At 45.4% G+C, this 22,633-nt stretch overlaps 1 protein-coding gene across 1 annotated transcript in view; it reads left to right on the plus strand.

Moving 5' to 3' along the window:
* The window catches only part of LOC140458286 (transcription factor E2F7-like), a 55,880-nt gene extending 36,221 nt beyond the window's left edge, over positions 1-19,659 (plus strand). Inside the window, exons 10-14 of the mRNA XM_072552689.1 lie at positions 779-1,334; positions 3,888-4,130; positions 11,016-11,118; positions 12,322-12,707; positions 16,401-19,659. Coding sequence (XP_072408790.1) covers positions 779-1,334; positions 3,888-4,130; positions 11,016-11,118; positions 12,322-12,707; positions 16,401-16,565 — 1,453 coding nt within the window. The 3' untranslated portion in view covers positions 16,566-19,659. The remainder of the gene's footprint in view (positions 1-778; positions 1,335-3,887; positions 4,131-11,015; positions 11,119-12,321; positions 12,708-16,400) is intronic.
* Positions 19,660-22,633: the final 2,974 nt, after the last annotated feature.

Genomic DNA, 22,633 nt, shown 5'->3' on the forward strand with positions numbered 1-22,633 from the left:
GCTCCTCCGATGCTACCTGATCTACTGTACTTTTCCAGCACCACTCTAATCTAGACTCTGGTTTCCAGCATCTGCAGTCATTGTTTTTACCAAGTTGGACCAAAGGGTCTGTTTCCATGCTGTACATCTCTGTGACCCTGTACGAGATTGATGGGGAAAGTTAATTTAAGCTAGAATGTTTTGAGCACCTTTGACATAGTTGATTCTTCCAAGAATGAACCGAAAAAGAGACTGAACCAAAATTAGGAGATGTCAGGACTGGTGTCCATGAGGTTGGACAAGGTGAGTGTTAAGAGCATTTGAAAGGAGAGTAACAAGTTGGAGGTCTGCAGAGGACATTCCACAGATTGGAGCCCGGAGAGCTGTACACACGGGCGCTCATAGTGGGGCACAGATGTGAGATTGTCAGAGGCTGGAACTGCAGAGGTTCCCAATATCATGCAGGGAGTGTGGTTCCTGAGAAGGTTGGTGGGCGGGGGGAGGGTGGGGCGAAGGAGAGATTTGAAAATAAAACTGAGGATTATCCAAATGTGGCAGTGCCGAAGCATGACTCAAGAACAGTGAGTACAGAGTGATGGAAACAGGACTTGGTGAGTGAGAGGAAACTGATTGTAGATGGGAGAGCAGTCAGAGAGTACTGGAATAATGAGGTCTGGAGGTGCCTTGGGTGAGTGAGGGTTACAGCAGTCGTTTGCTGGGACAGGGATGGAGTTGATGATGTTCCAGATACTCACAGTTATTCTTGCTTAAAGAGAAAAGTTTTCTTTTTTGTCTTTAGAAATTCAGAATCTGACCGAAAACAAGACGATGGACAACTCCGATCCATTCCTTTGACATCGTACCCACTGCTGGTGACTGGCACGGCTGGTTCAGCCAGCTGTGATGTGAAAACTCTGACACCGAATGGCGCCTCGCTTCCCCAGACTGAATTGTCACTACCAGTCTGCCTGTCTAATGGTGCGGTGGGCCAGATAACCCCTGTGTATGGCACTGATGAAGGCTGCTCTTACCTTCTCAAGAACCAGCCAGTTGTGTTGTTGCAGAGTCTGTCAGCTGCCCCTATGTTCATGCTGTACAGAAACAGTGACTCCACGCCTGGACCCAGTGACTCTCAAACCCAGCAACACAAAGAGATTTCTTCATTCGTAACCAGGGACAGCGAGACTGGCTCATCAACCAGACACTCCAAGAAACGTAGTCCTGTTGACCAGTGTCTGCTACCTCCTAAACCTTGGAAAGATGATGGACCAGAGACTAAAAGAGGGAAAATTCTCTCTTGCCTTGAACATGCCTCTGGAAGTCAGCCTTCAATGTGTTTATCATCAATGGACAAGGTATGTGTTTGGTGAGTGTCAGGGTGGGTGTTGGGTAGGGGACAGGGTGGGTGTTGGGTAGGTGACGGGTGGGTGTTTGATGGGTGTCAGGGTGGGTGTTTGATGGGTGTCAGGGTGGGTGTTGGGTAGGTGACAGGGTGGGTGTTTGGTGGGTGTCAGGGTGGGTGTTTGGTGGGTGTTTGGTGGGTGTCGGGGTGGGTGTTTGGTGGGTGTCGGGGTGGGTGTTTGGTGGGTGTCGGGGTGGGTGTTTGGTGGGTGTCAGGGTGGGTGTTTGGTGGGTGTCAGGGTGGGTGTTTGGTGGGTGTCAGGGTGGGTGTTTGATGGGTGTCAGATTGGGTGGGGCCAAGACTCCTGGTGCACAATTATGGGAGTTGTTGCAGTTCAGCGATTTTTTTTTTCTCTCTCCCTCATTGTTTAAATTCATTCACTGGATGAGAGCATCGCCAGCATTTATTGCCCATCCCTAATTACCCAGAGGGCAGTTTTAATAGTCAACCCCATTGCTGTGGGTCTGGAGTCACATGTAGGCCAAACCAGGTAAGGATGGCAGTTTCCTTCCCTAAAGGACATTAGTGAAACACACGGGTTTTTCTGACAATTGACAATGGTCTCACAATCATCTTTGGACTATCATTTCCAGACTTTTATCAAATTCAAATTCCACATCTGCCATGTGAGATTCAAACCCAAGTCCCTGGAACATTACCTGGGTCTCTGGAGTAACAGTCCGGGAATCATACCATAGAGTCATAGAGGTGTACAGCATGTAAACAGACTCTTCGATCCAACTCGTCCATGCTGACCAGATATCCTAAACTGATCTAGTCCCATTTGCCAGCACTTGGCCTATATCCCTCTAAACCCTTCTTATTCATATACCCATCCAGATGCCTTTTAAATGTTGCAATTGTACCAGCCTCCACCACTTCCTCTGTCAGTTCATTCCATACACGTACCACCCTCTGTGTGAAAAAGTTGCCCCTTAGTTGCCTTTTATAACTTTCCCCTCTCACCCTAAACCTATGCCCTCTAGTTCTGGACTCTCCCATCCCAGGGAAAAGGCTTTGAGTATTTACCCTATTCATGTCCCTCATGATTTCATAAACCTCTATAAGGTCACCCCTCAGTCTTTGACGCTCCAGGGAAAACAGCCCCAGCTTATTCAGCCTCTCCCTGTAGCTCAAATCCTCCAACCCTGGCAACATTCTTGTAAATCTTTTCTGAATCCTTTCAAGGTTCGCAACATACTTCCTATAGTAGGGCCACACAATATTCCAACAGTGGCTTAACCGATGTCCTGTATAGCCACAACATGACCTCCCAACTCCTGTACTCAATACTCTGACCAATAAAGGAAACCATAACAAACACCTTCTTCACTATCCTATCTACCTGCGACTCCACTTTCAAGGAGCTGTGAACATGCACTCCAAGGTCTTTATAATTCGGCAACGTTCCCCTGGACCTTACTATTACTTATATAAGTCCTGCCTTGATTTGCTTTTCTAAAATGCAGCACCTCATATTATCTAAACTCCATCTGCTCAGCCCATTGGCCCATCTGATCGAGATCCTGTTGTAATCTGAGGTAACCTTCTTCGCTGTCCACTACACCTCCAATTATGGTGTCATCTGCAAACTTACTAACTATACCTCCTATCTTCACATCCAAATCATTTATATAAATGATGAAAGCCATTAGGCCATCGACTCCCCACTCGTACCCAGTGTTAAACTGCAGCCAGGACTTCAGGTGAACCATGCTCGCCAAAGCAGGAAGGAAGTTACTAAAAGTGACGTAGTGCAGGACTGTTGTTACCAGCAAGAGAGGAGGTCATTGCTGGTGGAGCACTACCCTGCCCAGGGGTCTCCATAGAAATATAAAAAATAGAAGCAGAAATCAGCCCTTGGAGCCTGCTCCACCATTCAGTATGATCCTGGCTGATCACCCAACTCCGTCCCCTGTTGCCCCTTTCTACTCACACCCTCTGATCCTTTCAGACCTTTACAAATGATGTCTAACTCTTTCTTGAAATCATTCATTAGTTTGGTCTCAACCACTTTCTGTGACAGAGTTCCTCAGAGTCCCCTCTCAGTAAAGACATTTCTCTTCAGCTCAGTTCTAAATGACCTACCCCATATCTTTAGATCGTAACCCCTGGTTCTGAACTCCCCTGGTCGCTGGGAACATCCTTCCTGCATTTATCCAGTCTAGTTCTGTTAGAATTTTATAGGTTTCTTGAGATTCCCTAACTCTCCCACCATCACCAGCACCAGTACCACTCTTCCAAACGGCAAGGTTGGCTCAATAGTCAGCAGAGCTGTCTCTCAGCATCAAGAACCTGGGCGACACTCTGTGTGGAACTTGTACGTTCTCCCCATGTCTGCATGGGTTTCTTCTCTCAGTCCGAAGGTGTGCAGGTTAGGTGGATTGGCCATAGTTAATGAGGTTACTGGGATAGGGTAGAGTAGTGGGTTTAAGTGGGATGCTTTTCAGAGGGTCAGTGCAGACTTGATGGGATCTGATTTCATTCAGTATTTGTATTTTCCCAGCAGCCAGATCCACTGAGGAATTGTGCCAGGACTCCTGACCAGACTGCTGTCCCTGCTGCCTCCCACCCAGCTCAAGCCATCGATGAGAGTCTGGGGACCACTGACCCCTCGAGAGGGGGCCAGAGTCAGAGCTGTCAGTCAGACCTGGGCAACGCTGATGGGCAGAGCTCTATTATAACAGTCACAAAGGGGCCTATCGATTTATCAGTCACAAGACCTCTCATGAAAGACTCTAATCAGGAGGTAGGTTGTCACACAGTTTTTTTGATGCAGTTTGCCATTCAGCCCATCATGACCATTGTGGCTCTCTGAGCATTTTAACATAGTGCCAGTCTCCTGCCTTTTCCTGATGCTGCACGTTACTACTGTCTAAATAACCACTCAATCACGCCTCCCACCCACCCCCCCCCTCACCCCCATGCCTAACTTGAACCTGCCAGGCAATGCATTCCACACCCTCACTAGTCACTGAGTTAAGAATCACTGTTTCTCACATCACCCTTGCATGATTTGAAAATCAGTTGAAATCTGTCTCCTCCCATTTTCCATCCCTTTGTGACTATGAACAGTTTCTCTTTATCTGTTTTGTCCAGATGTCCCTTGAGTGTGAAAATTTCTGTCAAATCTCCTCTCTGCTGCCACTTCAGGAGAACAGTCCCAATTTCTGCAAACTCCCCTCAGCAATGCCGTGTCCCATCCCCTGGAACTATGCTGTAAATCACTTCTTCATTCCGATAAGGTGCCACCTCGAAGTGTACACCGTACTCCAGCTGGGGTCTAACAAGTGTCTTGTACAAGTTCAATATCACCTCCTTGTTCTTATGCTCTTTGCTTCTGTAAATAAAGCCGACATACTGTGTGCTTTATTAACTTTTCTTTTCCCTTGTCCTGCCACCTTCAATGAGCTGTGCAAAGATATGCCCAGCTCTGTCTGTTCCTATACCCACTTTAGAATTGTACCCTCATGTGGTGTTGTCTTTCAATATTTTTCAATGTTTTTCCAACCAAATTACTTCTCATTTCCCTATATAGAGCCATATCTGCCAACCGTGCCCAGTCCACCAACATGTGAATGTCTTTTAGTGAGTTTTACACTGTCCTCTTCATAGTTTACAATTCTTCTAAGTTCTGTATGATTGCAAACTGTGAAATTATCCCCTACATAGTGTTTTCCAAATGCTTTCAGAAAATCCAGACACACCACACCTACTGGTTTTCCCTGATCTAGTTCTACTGATTATGTCCTTAGAAAACTCCAGTATTTGGAAAGGCAAGGAGTGATTCGGGATAGTTAACATGGCTGTGCATGGGAAATCATGTCTCACAAACTTGATTGAGTTTTTTGAAGAAGTAACAAAGAAGATTGATGAGGGCAGAGCATTAGATGTGATCTATATGGACTTCAGTAAGGCGTTCAACAAGATTCCCCATGGGAGACTGATTAGAACATAGAACATAGAACATAGAACATAGAACAATACAGCACAGAACAGGCCCTTCGGCCCACGATGTTGTGCCGAACTTCTATCCTAGATTAAGCACCCATCCATGTACCTATCCAAATGCCGCTTAAAGGTCGCCAATGAATCTGACTCTACCACTCCCTCGGGCAGCGCATTCCATGCCCCCACCACTCTCTGGGTAAAGAACCCACCCCTGACATCTCCCCTATACCTTCCACCCTTCACCTTAAATTTATGTCCCCTTGTAACACTCTGTTGTACCCGGGGAAAAAGTTTCTGACTGTCTACTCTATCTATTCCTCTGATCATCTTATAAACCTCTATCAAGTCACCCCTCATCCTTCGCCGTTCCAACGAGAAAAGGCCGAGAACTCTCAACCTATCCTCGTACGACCTACTCTCCATTCCAGGCAACATCCTGGTAAATCTTCTCTGCACCCTCTCCAAAGCTTCCACATCTTTCCTAAAGTGAGGCGACCAGAACTGCACACAGTACTCCAAATGTGGCCTAACCAAAGTCCTGTACAGCTGCAACATCACCTCACGACTCTTGAATTCAATCCCTCTGCTAATGAACGATAATACTCCATAGGCCTTCTTACAAACTCTATCCACCTGAGTGGCAACCTTCAAAGATCTATGTACATAGACCCCAAGATCCCTCTGTTCCTCCACCTGACCGAGAACCCTACCATTAACCCTGTATTCCGCATTCTTATTTGTTCTTCCAAAATGGACAACCTCACACTTGGCAGGGTTGAACTCCATCTGCCACTCCTCAGCCCAGCTCTGCATCATATCTAAGTCCCTCTGCAGCCGACAGCAGCCCTCCTCACTGTCCACAACTCCACCTATCTTTGTATCATCTGCAAATTTACTGACCCACCCTTCGACTCCCTCATCTAAGTCATTAATAAAAATTACAAACAGCAGAGGACCCAGAACTGATCCCTGCGGAACTCCACTTGTAACTGGACTCCATGCTGAATATTTACCATCTACCACCACTCTCTGACTTCGACCGGTTAGCCAGCTTTCTATCCAATTGGCCAAATTTCCCTCTATCCCATGCCTCCTGACTTTCCGCATAAGCCTACTATGGGGAACCTTATCAAATGCCTTACTAAAATCCATGTACACTACATCCACTGCTCTACCCTCATCCACATGCTTGGTCACCTCCTCGAAGAATTCAATAAGACTTGTAAGGCAAGACCTGCCCTTCACAAATCCGTGCTGGCTGTCCCTAATCAAGCAGTGTTTTTCAAGATACTCGTAAATCCTATCCCTCAGTACCCTCTCCATTACTTTGCCTACCACAGAAGTAAGACTAACTGGCCTGTAATTCCCGGGGTTATCCCTATTCCCTTTTTTGAACAGGGGCACAACATTCGCTACTCTCCAGTCCCCTGGTACCACCCCAGTTGCCAGTGAAGACGAGAAGATCATTGCCAACGGTACTGCAATTTCCTCTCTTGCTTCCCACATAATCCTAGGATATATCCCGTCAGGCCCGGGGGACTTGTCTATCCTCAAGTTGTTCAAAATGTCCAACACATCTTCCTTCCTAACAGGTATCTCTTCTAGCTTATCAGTCCGTTTCACACTCTCCTCTTCAACAATACGGTCCCTCTCGTTCGTAAATACTGAAGAGAAGTACTTGTTCAAGACCTCTCCTATCTCTTCCGACTCAATACACAGTCTCCCACCACTGTCCTTGATCGGACCTACCCTCGTTCTCGTCATTCTCAGGTTTCTCACATACGCATAGAATGCCTTGGGGTTATCCTTGATCCTATCCGCCAGGGATTTTTCATGCCCTCTCTTAGCTCTCCTAATCCCTTTCTTCAGGTCCCTTCTGGCTATCCTGTATCCCTCCACTGCTCTGTCTGAACCTTGTTTCCTCAACCTTATGTAAGCCTCCTTCTTCCTCTTTACTAGACATTCAACCTCCCTCGTCAACCAAGGCTCCCTCACACGACCATTTCTTTCCTGCCTGATCGGTACATACATATCAAGGACACGTCGTATCTGCTCCTTGAAAAAGTCCCACATTTCCACCACATCCTTCCCTGACAGCCTATGCTCCCAACGTATGCTCCTCAAATCCTGTCTTACAGCATCGTAAGATTAGTAAGGTTAGATCTCATGGAATACAGGGAGAACTAGCCATTTGGATACAGAACTGGCCCAAAGGTAGATGACAGAGGGTGGTGGTGGAGGGTTGTTTTTCAGACTGGAGGCCTGTGACCAGTGGAGTGCCACAAGGATCGGTGCTGGGCCCTCTACTTTTTGTCATTCACATAAATTATTTAGATGTGAGCATAAGAGGAACAGTTAGTAAGTTTGCAGTTGACACCAAAGCGAAGAGGGTTTTCCTCAGATTACAACAGGATCTGGACCAGATGGGCCAATGGGTTGAGAAGTTTAATTCAGATAAATGCGAGGTGCTGCGTTTTGGGAAAGCAAATCTTAGCAGGACTTATACACTTAATGGTAAGGTCCTAGGGAGTGTTGCTGAACAAAGAGACCTTGGAGTGCAGGTTCATAGCTCCTTGAAAGTGGAGTCGCAGGTAGATAGGATAGTGAAGAAGGCATTTGGTATGCTTTCTTTTATTGGTCAGAGTATTGAGTACAGGAGTTGGGAGGTCATGTTGTGCCTGTACAGGACATTGGTTGGGCCACTGTTGGAATATTGTGTGCAATTCTGGTTTCCTTCCTATCGGAAAGATGTTGTGAAACTTGAAAGGGTTCAGAAAAGATTTACAAGGATATTGCCAGGATTGGAGGATTTGAGCTACAGGGAGAGGCTGAACAGGCTGGGGATGTTTTCCTTGGAACGTTGGAGGCTGAGGGGTGACCTTATAGAGGTTTGCAAAATTATGAGGGGATTGGATAGGGTAAATAGGCAAAGTCTTTTCCCTGGGGTCGGGGAATCCTGAACTAGAGGGCATAGGTTTAGGGTGCGAGGGGAAAGAAATAAAAGAGACCCACGGGGCAACTTTTTCACACAGAGGGTGGTACGTGTATGGAATGAGCTGCCAGAGGGAGTGGGGGAGGCTGGTACAATTACAACATTTTAGAGGCATTGGAATAGGAAGGGTTTGGAGGGATATGGGCCGGGTGCTGGCAGGTGGGACTAGATTGGGTTGGGATATCTGGTCGGCATGGACCGGTTGGACCGAAGGGTCTGTTTCTATGCTGTACATCTCTATGACTCTATTTTTGTCAAACACGATGTTCCCTTTCAGAAATCTGTTTCGACTCTGTAATTCACTTGGTATTTTTTAAAGTATCCTTTATAATAGACTGCAGCATTTTGCCCTCCTGACTTTCGGTGAGCTGGTTTGTAATTGCTAATCAGCACCGGTCCTTCTGGTGCCAGGGATACATTCTCTCTCCTCCCCGAGAAACTTTCTCTCAGCATAGAGAGAGAGCTGGCCCAAGGAGAGTCCTGCCTCACCTGCCTGGTGTTTATATCTGTCATGTACTCTCTTTCTGCCTGTGCTCCCTTTCCTCCTGTTACTCTGGGACCACCTCACTGTCTGTGCTCTTCACGATGATCTCAGCCAGAGAGACTTGAGCTCCAGGAACTCCAGCTGGATACACTTCCTGCACATGTGTACACCCTGGACCCTGGCAATGTCCTTGACTTCTCTCCAGGCACTGGAGGAGTATTCCACTGGATTGAGCTATCCTGCCATGACTTACCTCTAAATTAACGTATTTCCATTTACTGTGTCTCAATTAAAGAATATTAAACATGTACCAAGGATCTTACCCTGGTTACAGGAAACTCTCCTCCCTCCCTCCCTCCCTCCCTCCCTGTCAGTTGGGGGATGATTGAAGGATAACTGATACTGCCTTTACAATTTCCTCTTTCACTTCCTTTGATGTGATGGACAGTGTCAGTAACAGAGCTATCAAGCAGCACCTGCTCAGCAATAACCTGCTCAGTGACGCCCAGTTTGGGTTCCCCCCCCAGGGCCACCCAGCTCCTGACCTCATTACAGCCTTGGGTCAAACATGGACAAAAGAGCTGGATTCCAGAGGGGAGGGGAGAGGGACAGTCCCTGACATCATTCGATGCATTCGACCAAGTGTGGCATCAAGGAGCCCTGGCAAAACTGGAATCAATGGGTATCGGGGGGGCAAACTCTTCAGTGTTTGGAGTCATACCTGACACATAGGAAGGACCTCTTTGCTTCTATACTCAATGCCTCTTGTTATGAAGGCCAGCATGCCATTAGCGTTCTTCACTACCTGCTGTACCTGCATGCTTGCTTTCATTGACTGATGTACAAGAACACCTAGATCTCATTGTACTCCCCCTTTACCTAAATTGACTCCATTTAGATCGTAATTTGCCTTCCTGTTCTTGCCACCAAAGTGGATAACCATACATTTATCCACATTAAACTGCATCTGCCATGCATCTGTCCACTCACCTAACCTGTCCAGGTCACCCTGTAATCTCCTAACATCCTCCTCACATTTCACCCTGCCACCCAGCTTTGTGTCATCAGCAAATTTGCTAATATTACTTTTAATACCTTCATCTATATCATTGACATATATTGTAAACAGCTGCGGTCCCAGCACGGAACCTTGTGGTATCCTGCTGGTCACCGCCTGCCATTCCGAAAGGGAGCCGTTTATCACTACTCTTTGCTTCCTGTCAGCCAGCCAATTTTCAATCCAAGTCAGTATTTTGCCCCCAATACTTTGTGCCCTAAATTTGCTCACTAACCTCCTATGTGGGACTTTATCAAATGACACTCCTTTGTTTTAAATGTGTGACTTTTAATTTGTCCTGAGGTTAAGTTTCTCCCACAAGAGGAAACACTCTCTGTAAAGTGTCCTCCAGATCTTTAATATTTCAATAAGATCATCTCTCATTTTTCTAAACTCCAATGGATACAGAACCAACCTTTCCCCATGAGAGAGCCCTTTCGCCCCAGGAACCAGTCCAATGAAGGTTCTTTGTGCTGCTTCCAATGCATCTATGTCACTTCTTACCGAGATTAAAACTGTGCCAGGCTAGGTGGATTGGACATGGGAAATGCAGGTTTACAGGGTGGGGAAGTGGGATAATCTTCAGAGGGTTGGTGCACACCCAACGGGCCGAATGGTCTCTATCTGCACTGTAGGGATTCTGTGATTCTTTGTGCTCTCACCAGTGCCTATTTAAATGAAGCAATTATAGCTGGACTAAAGCCTTTAAACTTTTAAATTATATTCCCCTTGTAGTTAGCAACAATATTCCACTTCCCTTCCTAATCACCTGCTGCACCTGCACACAGCCTTATATGACAGGCCACCTAGATCCCTCTGCACCTTCGACTTTCTCCTTTTCAACCATTTGCTGCTTTTCTATTCTTCTTGCCAGAGTGGACAAGTTCATATTTTCTCACATCTGCTTCATCTGCCAAATTATTGTCTACTCACCGAACTGATCAATGTCCCTTCGCCAGCTCCTTATGTGCTCTTCACAACTAACTATTCTACCTCATAATAAATTTTACCAAATCACATCAAACTGAGCAGCGTTCTGCCTCTCTATCTAAGTCTCTGTGAGAATATGAACATTGAGGGCAGTGGGGACGGGTGAGGAGGAGTGTACCATTTCTCGGTGATACTGGATAATTGGTGTTGTCTCTCTTAGCCCCCGACGATCTCTGGAAATCTCCCACCAGCTTCTTTTGTGCTCAATGCCCAGAGTGGTTTGGCTGAAAGGAGCCAGAGCTGTGGATCGGCCCAATCCTTGGGTGAGTTTTTAACAATTCCGTTCAGCCTCTGCTTTGTGGGAGGTGTTGTCTTTCTTTGTAGGATATTAATGAAGTTCAGTCTCCAGAACAATCTGAAAGCTTCTCAATTCCAGTGTTTCCAATCATTAAACAGTTCGGGAAGTACAAACTGGGTGAAGGGCACCATGAAATGGAACCTTTATTGGTGTTAACTGAGGGATGGTGTGTATGAATGGATTGATTGTTGTCTGCCTGACCAGAGAGGGCCAGTGAGTCTGTGGAAAAGTTTGGGGTGCAGGTTCCCCTTTTACTTTTCATTATGAACCCACCCCCAAAAACCCAGTGGAAATCATAACCTTCTAAATCCACTTCCATCTAGCCGGACAAGGGCAGCAAACATATGGGAACACCAACTCCTGCAAATTCCCCTCCAAGATATTCACTATCCTGACTTGGGAATATATTGCCATTCCTTCAGGATCACTGGGTCAAAATCCTGGCATTCCCTTGTTAAAGGCATTGTGGGTCTGTCCACAGGTTAGTGAGGTGGCGACACCACGATTAAGGATCGGACAGGAGCCCGGGTAGGTACCAGGCAGAGCAGATAGAGGCTGGTGGTGCAGAAATCGCCTGTAGGCTTCCCCCAAATTAACAGATACACAATCTCCTGGAAATATTTAGGAACCAAGTGAGGGAGGGGTTGATGTAAATCAGTAATAAGAAAGTGACTGTAGTTCTACATTTTCCTATAAGATGAAATACCCTCTCCACATTCTACCATTAAGATCACGTCAGGAGATGGTATGATTCAAACCAATCTCTTCTTGGTCTTCTCAAACTCAGTTACAAGCCTTGTCTTCCCAACCCTTCCTCAGGAAGCAATCTGCCCATTCCAGTGCTTAGTCTGGTAAAGATACAGGTGGCTTTCCTGATTACTCCGTGTACCCGTGTATTAACCTTTTGTGATTCATGTGCTCGATCCCTCTGCACCTCTGAGCTCTGATATCTTTTGCTGTTTAGAAAAGATATTTCTTTTTTTTATCCTTCTTGCCAAAATGGACTATTTCCTACTTTCTCGGGATATGTTTGCTCACTCTCACTCATACATTGTTCTTTTTGTCTTTCCCATGTTTAATAAGCCTTGGTTTTATAAGCCTTTTGTTGAACACACTGAAATGTTGTTTAACTGTAACTTTTATTTTCTGTCCATCTCTGATTTGACAGGGATGAACGAATTGAATTTGTTACTTGCCACTAATCCAAACCACAGTGGTATCACCATCTCGCCAGGACACATGGGATCGGTCAGTCTGCCCTATCAGATGGTAATGCCAGTACTTTGCCACCCTCTTGTTGCTCAGCAGTCGACTGGCAACTCCGTTCCCAACAATGGCCTTATGCAGCTCAACCTCCAGAACCTGAAGCTGCTGCCCAGTGGTCAGCTTTTAATGGGCAGTGTCTCGGTGCCAGCGCTGAGTGGAGATGCTGTGAACTCCTCACCAGCATGGCAGATTTACTCCCCTGTGCCCACTCGGACATCTCGAGAAGACCATTGCAACAAACCAGAGTCACTTCCACAGCCACCTGTCGCCATCAAACTCCACGAGGAGGTAAGACTTTGGAGGAGAACAGAGTTTGTAATGTTTAATGTTGTCCAGTCTGCAACAAGGAAGCAAGTTTTCCTGAAATTTACAGAAACTGCAAATCCTCAGCTGTTTGATCCACGGCGAATATGGAAACTGCAGTTTTCTGTTCAATGGTGGAATGCAAATTGCTTCTTCATCTGGTGTTTTGGTGGATCTTTTCAACTGTTTTAGATAAAAGTAAAAACAACGTGCTGAGGAATCTTGACAGGTCTGGCAGCTTTTGTGGAGAGAGATTGAATTAACATTTCAGCTCAATGACCTATTTGTCAGAAGCCCTGAGTTCCTTTTCAGGAAGCCATGTTGATTCAGCCCAGCCTTAATGCAGTTTTCTAACTGACCTGTTACACTCCCCTTTAATAATCCATGCTAGCATTTCCTGAAGATTGTTGTCAGGCTGTTACCACTCTCCTGTCTGTCTTCACCGTAGGTATTATATTTTCATCCTTCCTATTCACTGGGATCATGATGGAATTTAGAGAACTTTGGAAACTGTTAACTAGTGGATCCTCTTTGTCTGCACCACCTCCTTTCAAAAGCTTAGGATGAAGGCTATCAGATCGTAAGGATCAGGTTCTTGGAAATGTTTGAGACCATTCACTTCTGTGCACTTCCTGTACTGAGAGGAGCTACTTTAAGTGCCTCACTCTGATTAGCCCCTTCTTAGCTTTTGTATTTCTTTTGTATTTTGTGAAGATGAAGAATTGAAATACCATTTCTGCATTTCCATCTTTGCGATGTTCATGTCTCCCCTCCACCTCAGCATCCATATTTACCTTTGTTAATCTCTTCTGCATTTTATAGATTGAGAAACTTTCTGATGTTATATTTCTAGCTAGTTCACTCTCTCATTCTGTTTTGTTTCTTAATTTTTTTTCAGTCCTTTGTTGATTTTTATCAAACTCGCCCTCAATGTTAGGCCTGTCTAACTCCAGCTCTGTAACATTGACTGAATTCAGCCCATCTCAGCTTATCAGCTGCCGAAGCCCTGGTCTATATGGGAGCCTGGGACTTGTCACAAAAAGGTCATTGACCGGAGAAGTTGACTCTACTTTTGTCTCGACAGAGACTGCCTCTGGGCCCAACTTTTCTGATATTCTACTGGCTGCTCTTCCACATTTCAACCTCAGTAAACTTCACATCATCTGAAACTGTCCTGTTCCTCTGTTGCTTACTGCTCAATGGTGCTGGCAAAAACGTGGTTTTAAAATTCCCACTCATCAAATCTCTCTGTGTGGTCTCACCTTCATCCTAAGGTTCTCGATTGATTCCAGAGGTGAGGGGTTTGTTTTAGGGAGGGAAATTGAACAATTTAGGCCGATATGCTGGAGTTTAGAAAAATGGAGATCCAATTGAGGGATGTACAATGCTAAAGGGGATTGACAGATTAGACATAGAGAGGGTATTTACTTGTGTGGGGCAAGTTAGAATGATAAATGGGAATAGAGTTAAAAAAACAGATGGGGTGATGGGGGGGGGCGTGAAGGGGAGTAACCATGTCTCTCAAAGAGTCATGATCTGTGCAATTTATTCCCCCAGAGTGTGGTGGATGCTGGCACATTGAGTAGATTTGAGGAGAGAGATTTTTTTTTGGTACTGATGGGTTAAAGGGTTATGAGGAGGAAGCAAGAAAGTGGAGTTCAGGCCATGACCATATTAAATGGTGGAGCAGGGTTGAGGGACTGATTGGCCTATTCCTGTTTCAGTGCCTCCGGGAACATTCTGCTCATCTGATTTTGACCACTTGAGCATTCCTGATTTTAATCGTTCTGCCATTGCTGCCTGGGCTCCACATTCTGGGAGTCTCTTCTGAACAGTCTCTGCTTTTCCACGTTTCACTCCTCCCTTTGGCACATCTTAAAACCTACCTCTTTGATCAACCTTTATATCCCCTGCTGTAATATCGCTTCTTGCACCTTAAATGTTAAATGTTGTTAAACAACACTCTGGTGAAACACCTTGAGATGTTTTATTATGGATAAGGTACTATCTAAATGTAACTTGCTGTTGCTCCTTCAAGCCATCTGTTCTGTCCTAATAACTCTGGTCACAAGACAGGATTGAATTCCAAAATCTGAACTCCCCCCAAACCCAAAACCTCCCTCCTGGCTGAGAGTCATTGGCCTGTTGTTGCTAGGATTTTGTTTTCACCCTTTCAAGTGTTTTAATTCACTGCTGGAAGCTAGGTGTCACTGGCAATGCCAGCATCTATTGCCTGTTCCTATTTGCCACTCTTCAGTCCTCTGGCCTTTCCCACATATTCAGGCACAATTGGGAGATTAAGGAAAATCTTTGGCTACATCCACTCCAACTCCTTTAACAACCTGCAATATGAACCATCAAAACATGTTAACCAGTCTAAACCCAGAGCTGCCAGCCTTTTCAGTGTGGAGAAAGTGAGGGCTGCAGATGCTGGAGACCAGAGCCGAGAGAGTGGTGCTGGAAAAGCACAGCAGGTCAGGCAACATCGAGGAGCAGGTCAGGCAACATCGAGGAGCAGGTCAGGCAGTATCCGAGGAGCAGGTCAGGCAGTATCCGAGGAGCAGGGGTGGGCTTGGGAGCAAGGTAGCTGAGAGTGCGGCAGGTTGATGAAGGTGGGGGAGAAGGTGATAGGTTGGAGAAGGGGGTCGGAGAGCGGATAGATGGGAAAGGTAATGTACTGGTTAGGAGGGCAGTCCTGAGTTGGAGGCTTGGGACTGGGATAGGGTGGGGGATGGAGAAATGGGGAAACTGGTGAAATCCATATTAAACCGGTGTGGTGGGTGGGTCCCAAGGCTGAATATGAGGCGTTCTTCCTCCAGGTGTCAGGTGATTAAGGTTTAGTGATGGAGGAGGCCCAGGATCTGCATGTCCTTGGCAGAATGGGCGATTCACCAGGATGTTGCTGGGGATGGAGCTCCAGCGATGGAGAGAGGCTGGATAAGCTCAGGTTGTTTTCTTTCGAGCAGGGAAGGCTGAGATTGTGGTGTATAAAATAATGTAGGGCATAGACAGGGTGGATAAGAGGCAGCTCTTCCCCTTTATTGGAAGATCAAATACAAAGGGGCAGAGAGCTCTTGTCCCTAACTTTGAGCTTGGAGACCAGATACCAGTCCCACCTGCTCCAGAGGTGGGTCATAACATTCCTAACCATGTTGATTAAGAATATTGAATGAAGGGGCATAATTTTTAAAGTAAAAGGCCAGTGGTCTCGAGGGAATTTCAAAATTATTTTTCACCCAGGGCATGTTGGGTCTCTGGACCGCACTGCCTGGGTGGGTAGTCTCATAATCTTGGCTGAGCAGTTAGTGTCATTCAAGGCTTTGGATCTAGTGTGGGAAAGTGGAGCGAGTGGAGATTTAGAGTAATCTTTGTTGGTGCAGACTTGATGAGCTGAAAGGCCTCTTCTGTACTGTTTGACTCTGTGATTCTATTACACGCACACCCCCACCCCAGCTCAATCTCTAGTTGCTGAATATATTCACAGCTCAAATCATTTAAGGTTTGGACATTGTGGGAATCCAGATTTGAGGAACCTTTTGAAAAAGTGGCCTTGAGCCAAAGATGATGGTATGAGGGATAGAATGGGCTTGATGGGCCAACATGGCTACTTTGTATTGTGTGAAAGATGTATTCGGGAATGGAACTCTGCACGTGGTTTATTTTTTCTTTGTTTTCCAGTCGCTGAATCTAATAACGGCCAGGGATGACCCTCTGTCGTTTGTGGAATCCTACTTCCATACCCCAGTTCCCTCAGCGCAGGGAAAGAGGGTGCATGGTGTAAAGGTCAAGGCAGCATCTCCAGCCCAACGCAGACTGGAAATCGACAATAATATCGTGAAATAACAGATCATACTCTGCATTTTTTGACAATTTATTGTCAGTGGAATAATTTCACCTGGGGACGGGTGTCAGGGTTTGTTGATATCTATTCCAATGAGAATCTTATCCCCAAACATGTTTACAACTCGGTCAATGTCAAGTAGTTGAGGGCGTTGCTATAACGGAAATGAAATCTCAAAGCACCAAGGATCTTCAATAATTATCCTTTTATCCTGCAACCTACAGGAAGGGAGCTTTTATATGAATGTTACAATGACATTTTAATATATTGTTTGCTGGAAAAATTCTGAGCAGGTGTTTGGACTTGTCTGGAACTCAAAAACAGCAAATTATTACCACTGGAAAGATGGTTGTTAAAAAAAGGCAACATTTGTTAACCCCAAAACACAGGAACTTTCAGAATTAGATTACTACTCTTTTATCATGTTTAAAAAATAAACTCTTCAATGTCTTTTGTATTTACATTTGCTAGCAAGTCCCACCGCTGCTAAAGCTAGTTCTCAGTAATGTGAATGCTTCAAATGATTGCAGAGTACTGATGTGTGGAATTGTATTGTTAGTCACTGGTGACAGGCAAATTCAAATCTCCTCCACTCCACCAAAAACCTGTAGGAGCTTAACTTTTAATCACTACTAAACAATGCAGTGATGGGCTAATGAGGTTTTGAGGAAATGAAATTTTTTTCATTTGTCATGTTCTTTGCAACTGAGGTTCTCGCTCGGTATGTGTCTCATACTGGTTCATGTGTTTCTGCTGTTCCTGAGTGACTGCCGAACTACAGTCACAATTTCACTTGAAGCAGTCAAGCGAGCAAGTTGGCAATACGAGCTACAGACACCACTGCAGATGGACAGTCTTTAAACAACAAAGTGGTGGGAGTTGGAGAGTGGACCAATATACTCCCATACCCCTCCCCCGGCGTTGGGCATCTGATTAGATTCAAATGATGAGCATTTAGTTCCCATTTTAGTTTCCAATGGTGGAGTGCTGTCATCTTCAACTTGAGTGTCTTCTCAGCGGACAGTTAGGGTCAATCCTTAGCTGTGGGTCTGGAGTCACATGCAGACCAGATTTCCTTTCCTGAAGAACATTAATGAGGGGTTGTATAACACCCAGTTGCTTTGGTCACTATTACGGAGACTAGTTTGTAGTGTTGGCTTTATTTATTCAATTAAATTTAAATTTCCCAAGCACCATGGTGCAACTGGGATTTGTGTTCACAGATAATTTTCCCAGATTTCTCAGTCAGTCACCCAGTAAAGTACTACAAAACTACCACAAGATATCGGGTTGTGTCAGTGGTTATGTAACCTTTCATCGAACTTGCAAATGGGTAGTGTGGTTTAAAATGAACATTGAGGAAAAACATTGAAAATTGCCTTTTATAAAAGATACCATGTCTGTGGTTAGTTTGTCTTATTTTTGAAAACCTGTTTAAATGGAAATTTGCACTTGTTAATTATGTAGCAGTTTCACTGAGGGGTAGAAGTTTATGCTCAAAACGTCGACTCTCCTGCTCCTTGGGTGCTGCGAGACCGGCTGTGCTCTTCCATCACCACACTTTTTGACAGTAGGCTGTTATTGGTCAGTAAGGAGTTTTGATTTAGCTGGGGTGCGAATGTGGATACCTCCTGACAATGGGTTTGGCCTTTCTTGTCGAACTGATGCAGTAGCTGTTCAAATCTGAACACACCAATGCTAAGCAATGTCTGGCTTTTGGAAGATGGTTCAACCACCTGGTGAATGAGTGAAACTCAGGGACTGCTGTCAGGAAACAGTAAGAACACAAATAAGATAGGAGCAGGAGGGGTCTGTTTGGCCTCTCTCAAACCTTCTCCTAGTATTTCATTTTCCCACCCAATCCCTAATTTTCTTTATTTTCCTGAAAACTCTCATCTATGTCCTCCTTGAGTATACTGTATCACTGAGCATCCACAATCATCTGGGGAAGAGCATTCCAAAGATTGAAGATGTTACTCCTCATTATCCGAAATGATTGCCCCTTGTTGTGGTTCTGTTCGCCGAGCTGGGAATTTGTGTTGCAGACGTTTCGTCCCCTGTCTAGGTGACATCCTCAGTGCTTGGGAGCCTCCTGTGAACTTTCTGTGATGTTTCCTCCGGCATTTATAGTGGTTTGTCTCTGCCGCTTCCGGTTGTCAGTTCCAGACAACCCCTTTTAACTGTGACCCTATGGTCGAGAATATGTGATGTGCAGTGGGTCTCTGAAGTAGTGGAAACATTCCCCCCACCCCCGTCCACACCTCTGCACACGGTGCACACACACACAGCTTTTCATTCAAAACCTGCCACTTCACAATCTGCTTTGACCAACACTTCATGCCTGTAGCTTTAGTGATGTAGCAAGCCTGGGAACAAGAGCAAGAGGCTATTGTGTTCCTGCTGTAGCAGTTAGTGAGATTGTACTGGATGTCTACACAAACTTCATTGCCTCACCTTTGCTTATTAATGCCTTGATAAAAGATGTCCCAGAGAGAGCTGCTCTCACCCCCTGGGCTTTGACTGTTTTAGTTACCCAGCCTCTGCAGTTAATTGGCACTCAACTAATGTTTGGTCAGGCAGGGGAAGGAGTTCTTCTGGCAAGGTGCTGCTGTTAATGATTGACCCAGTTTGAAATCCTGGAATCTCTGATTAGCCACACTGCTAGAGCTGGGGTTGAGGGGGTCACTGGCTTTGTGGAGCTACCTCCACTCCTGGCCTCGGAGGAAGGGGGTATTGGCAGTAATAGTGTTCGTGTCTCTGCATTGCTCCCGTACCCATTGTACAACAATACATCCGGGTCATGTCTCAAACACAGGGTGTCAGTGCAACAAACTTTATCCGTTCCCAAGTAAAAATATGAAATTATGATTATACTTGACCATTTTTTAAAATGTTTACATTGTAATAGATACAAATATGGTGCTACTTTTGTATTTAAATGTGGGATTCTTTTAACTTTGCTGTTTGCAGCAATGTGTATTTCTGGATGTCGGTGCACTGCTCATTTTCCCCAGGTGGATTGCTTTGCTTTTAAACTGTTGTGTGTGCTGTAGTGTCAAGGCTCTCAGTCCTGTGCTTTTCGAATGGTTAGTGATGGATGCATTGATAAAGTTATTTTCTGATGAATTGATTTGTCTGTTCTGTAAACACCAGGACCAAAAGTTCGAGGAGTGTGCTGTCCACATTTTACAAAACACAACTTTCGCATTCATTGAATTCTGAAGAATGGTCACTGAACTCTTAACAGTTAACCCTGCTTTCTCTCCACAGATGCTGTCAGACCTGCTGAGTTTCTGCTTTTGTTTCTAATTTCCAGTGTCTGCAGTTCTTTGAGGTTATTTTTTATCCTTGTTCATTTCGTCAATTTCATGGCATATGGTTGTCACTGGCTGGGCCCAGCATTCGTTACCCGTCCCTAGTTGCCCCTTCAGAAGGTGGGGGTGAGCTGCCTTCTTGAACGCTGCAGTCCATCTGCTATACGTAGACCCGTAAGATATAGGAGCAGAATTAGGCTATTTGGCCCACTGAGTCTGCGCCTGCCATTCAATCATGGCTAAAATATTTCTCAACTCCGATTCTCCTACTTCCCTCCCTGTAACCTTTGATCCCCTTACCAATCAGGAACCTATCTATCTCTGTCTTAAATACATTCAATGATTTGGCCCCCACAGCCCTCTGTGGCAATGAGTTCCACAGACTCTTCAGCCTCTGGCCATAGAAATCCCTCCCCTTCTCAGGTCGAATGGGTTGTCCCTTCACCCTCAGGCTGAGCACTTGGGTCCTAGTCTCTCCCTCCTACCAGTGGAAACATTTCCACGTCCACTCGATGTAGACCTGTCAGTATTCCATAGGTTTCAATCAGATTATCCCCCCCACCCTTCTCAGCTCCAAGTACAGACCCAGAGTCCTCAACGCTCCGTATACGACAAGCCCTTTGTCCCTGGGATCATTCCTGTGAACTTCCTTTGGGCCCCCTCCAATTCCAGTGCATCCTTCGATACAGGGCCCGTAATATTCTAAGTGTGGTCTGACCAGAGCCTAATACAGCGGTAGTAATGCATCTCTGCTCTTGTCTGGAAATAATGCTAATATTACCTTTATCTTCCTCACTGCAAACCGAACTTGCATGTTCACCTTCAGAGAATGTGAACTAATAATCCCAAGTCCCTTTGTGCTTCAGATTTCCAAAGCCATCATTTGGAAAAGTCTCTCTATTCTTCCTACCAAAATGCATGACTTCAATTTTCCCTCATTGTATTCCATCTGCCACTTCTTTGCTCACTTTCTTATCCAGTCCTTCTGCAGCCTCCCTGCTTCCTCAATGCTACCTGTCCTTTGCCTGCCTGTGTATCATTTACACACTTAACAAAATGTCCACATTTCCTTTGTTCAGATCGTTAATATATAACGTGAGTAGTTGTGGTCCCAACACTGACTCCTATGGAACCCCACTAGTCACCAGCTGCCATCCTGTTAAAGACTCCTTTATCCATACTCTCGGCCTTCTGCCAGTCAGCCAATCCTCTTTCCATTATCCCTAACACCAAGGGCTTATCTTATTTCACAGCCTCATGTGCAGCACCTTGGCAAAGACCTTCTGGAAATCCAAATACATCACATCCACTGACCCTCCTTTCTCTAACTTGCTGATTACCTCCTCAAAGACCTCCCCTTGATTAAGTTGTGCTGACTGAGCCTTATTTTACCATGTACTTCCAAGTACTCCACTATCTCATCCTTCATAATGGACTCTTAAAATATGACATAGGACGTTACAGCGCAGTACAGGCCCTTCAGCCCTCCATGGTGCGCTGACCTGTGAAAATAATCTGATGCCCATCTAACTTGCACCATTCCATTATTATCCGTATGTAAGTCCAATGCCCATTTAAATGCCTTTAACTTCAGTGAGTCGGCAACTGTTACAGGCAGGCTGTTCCACACCCCTATTACTGAGTGAAGAAACTATCCCTAATATCTGTCCTAAATCTATCACCGCTCAATTTAAAGCTATCTCCCCTCATGTTAGCCATCACCATCCAAGGAAAAAGGTTCTCACTGTCCACCCTATCTAACTCACTGATTATCTTATACGTCTCTATTAAGTCACCTTCTTCTCTCCAATGAAAACAGCCTCAGTTCCCTCAGCCTTTCCTCATTAGACATTCCTACCATACCAGGCAACATCCTAATAATTCTCCTCTGAACCCTTTCCAAAGCTTCCACATCCTTCCAGCATTCTGGCAGCAGGTTTGCTGCTGCAACACAGCTATGTTTAAACAAAGTAGCGGAGGGGGGGGGGGGGGGACAAACTGGATGTTTAAGAAGGAAATTGGAGGGGAAGTTAGAACAAGGGAAGTCAAGAAAGACAGCTGTATCAATGAAGCAGAAAACTCAGAAAGGGATCATGAGTGAAATAGGGATTGATAGGAAGGGTGAGGGCAGTAACAAATTAAGAATACTATATATGAATGTACGAAGCATTAGAAATAAGATGGATGAGCTTGAGGCTCTTTTGGAAATTGGCAGATACGATATTGTGGGGATAACTGAGATGTGGCTTCAAGTGGACAGGGCCTGGGAAATGAATATTCAAGGCTACACGTGCTATCGTAAAGACAGACTGACGGGCAGAGGGGGTGGGGTGGCCTTGTTGGTAAGGGATGATATTCAGTCCCTTGCGCGGGGGGACCTAGAATCAGGGGATGTAGAGTCAGTGTGGATAGAGCTGAGAAATTCTAAGGGTAAAAAGACCCTCTTGGGAGTTATCTACAGGCCCCCAAACAGTAGTATGAATGTAGGGTGTAAGTTGAATCAGGAGCTGAAATTGGCCTGTCGCAAAGATGTTACTACAGTTGTTATGGGGGATTTCAACATGCAGGTAGACTGGGAGAATCAGGATGGTATTGGACCTCAAGAAAGAGACTTTGTGGAGTGCCTCAGAGATGGATTCTTAGAACAGCTGGTGCTGGAGCCGACCAGGGAGAAGGCAATTCTGGATCTCGTATTGTGCAATGAACCAGAATTGGTCAGGGACCTCGAAGTGAAGCAGCCATTAGGAAGTAGTGAC

This window comes from Chiloscyllium punctatum, chromosome 32 (genome assembly GCF_047496795.1).
Source record: "Chiloscyllium punctatum isolate Juve2018m chromosome 32, sChiPun1.3, whole genome shotgun sequence".
Classification (NCBI taxonomy): Eukaryota; Metazoa; Chordata; class Chondrichthyes; order Orectolobiformes; family Hemiscylliidae; genus Chiloscyllium; species Chiloscyllium punctatum.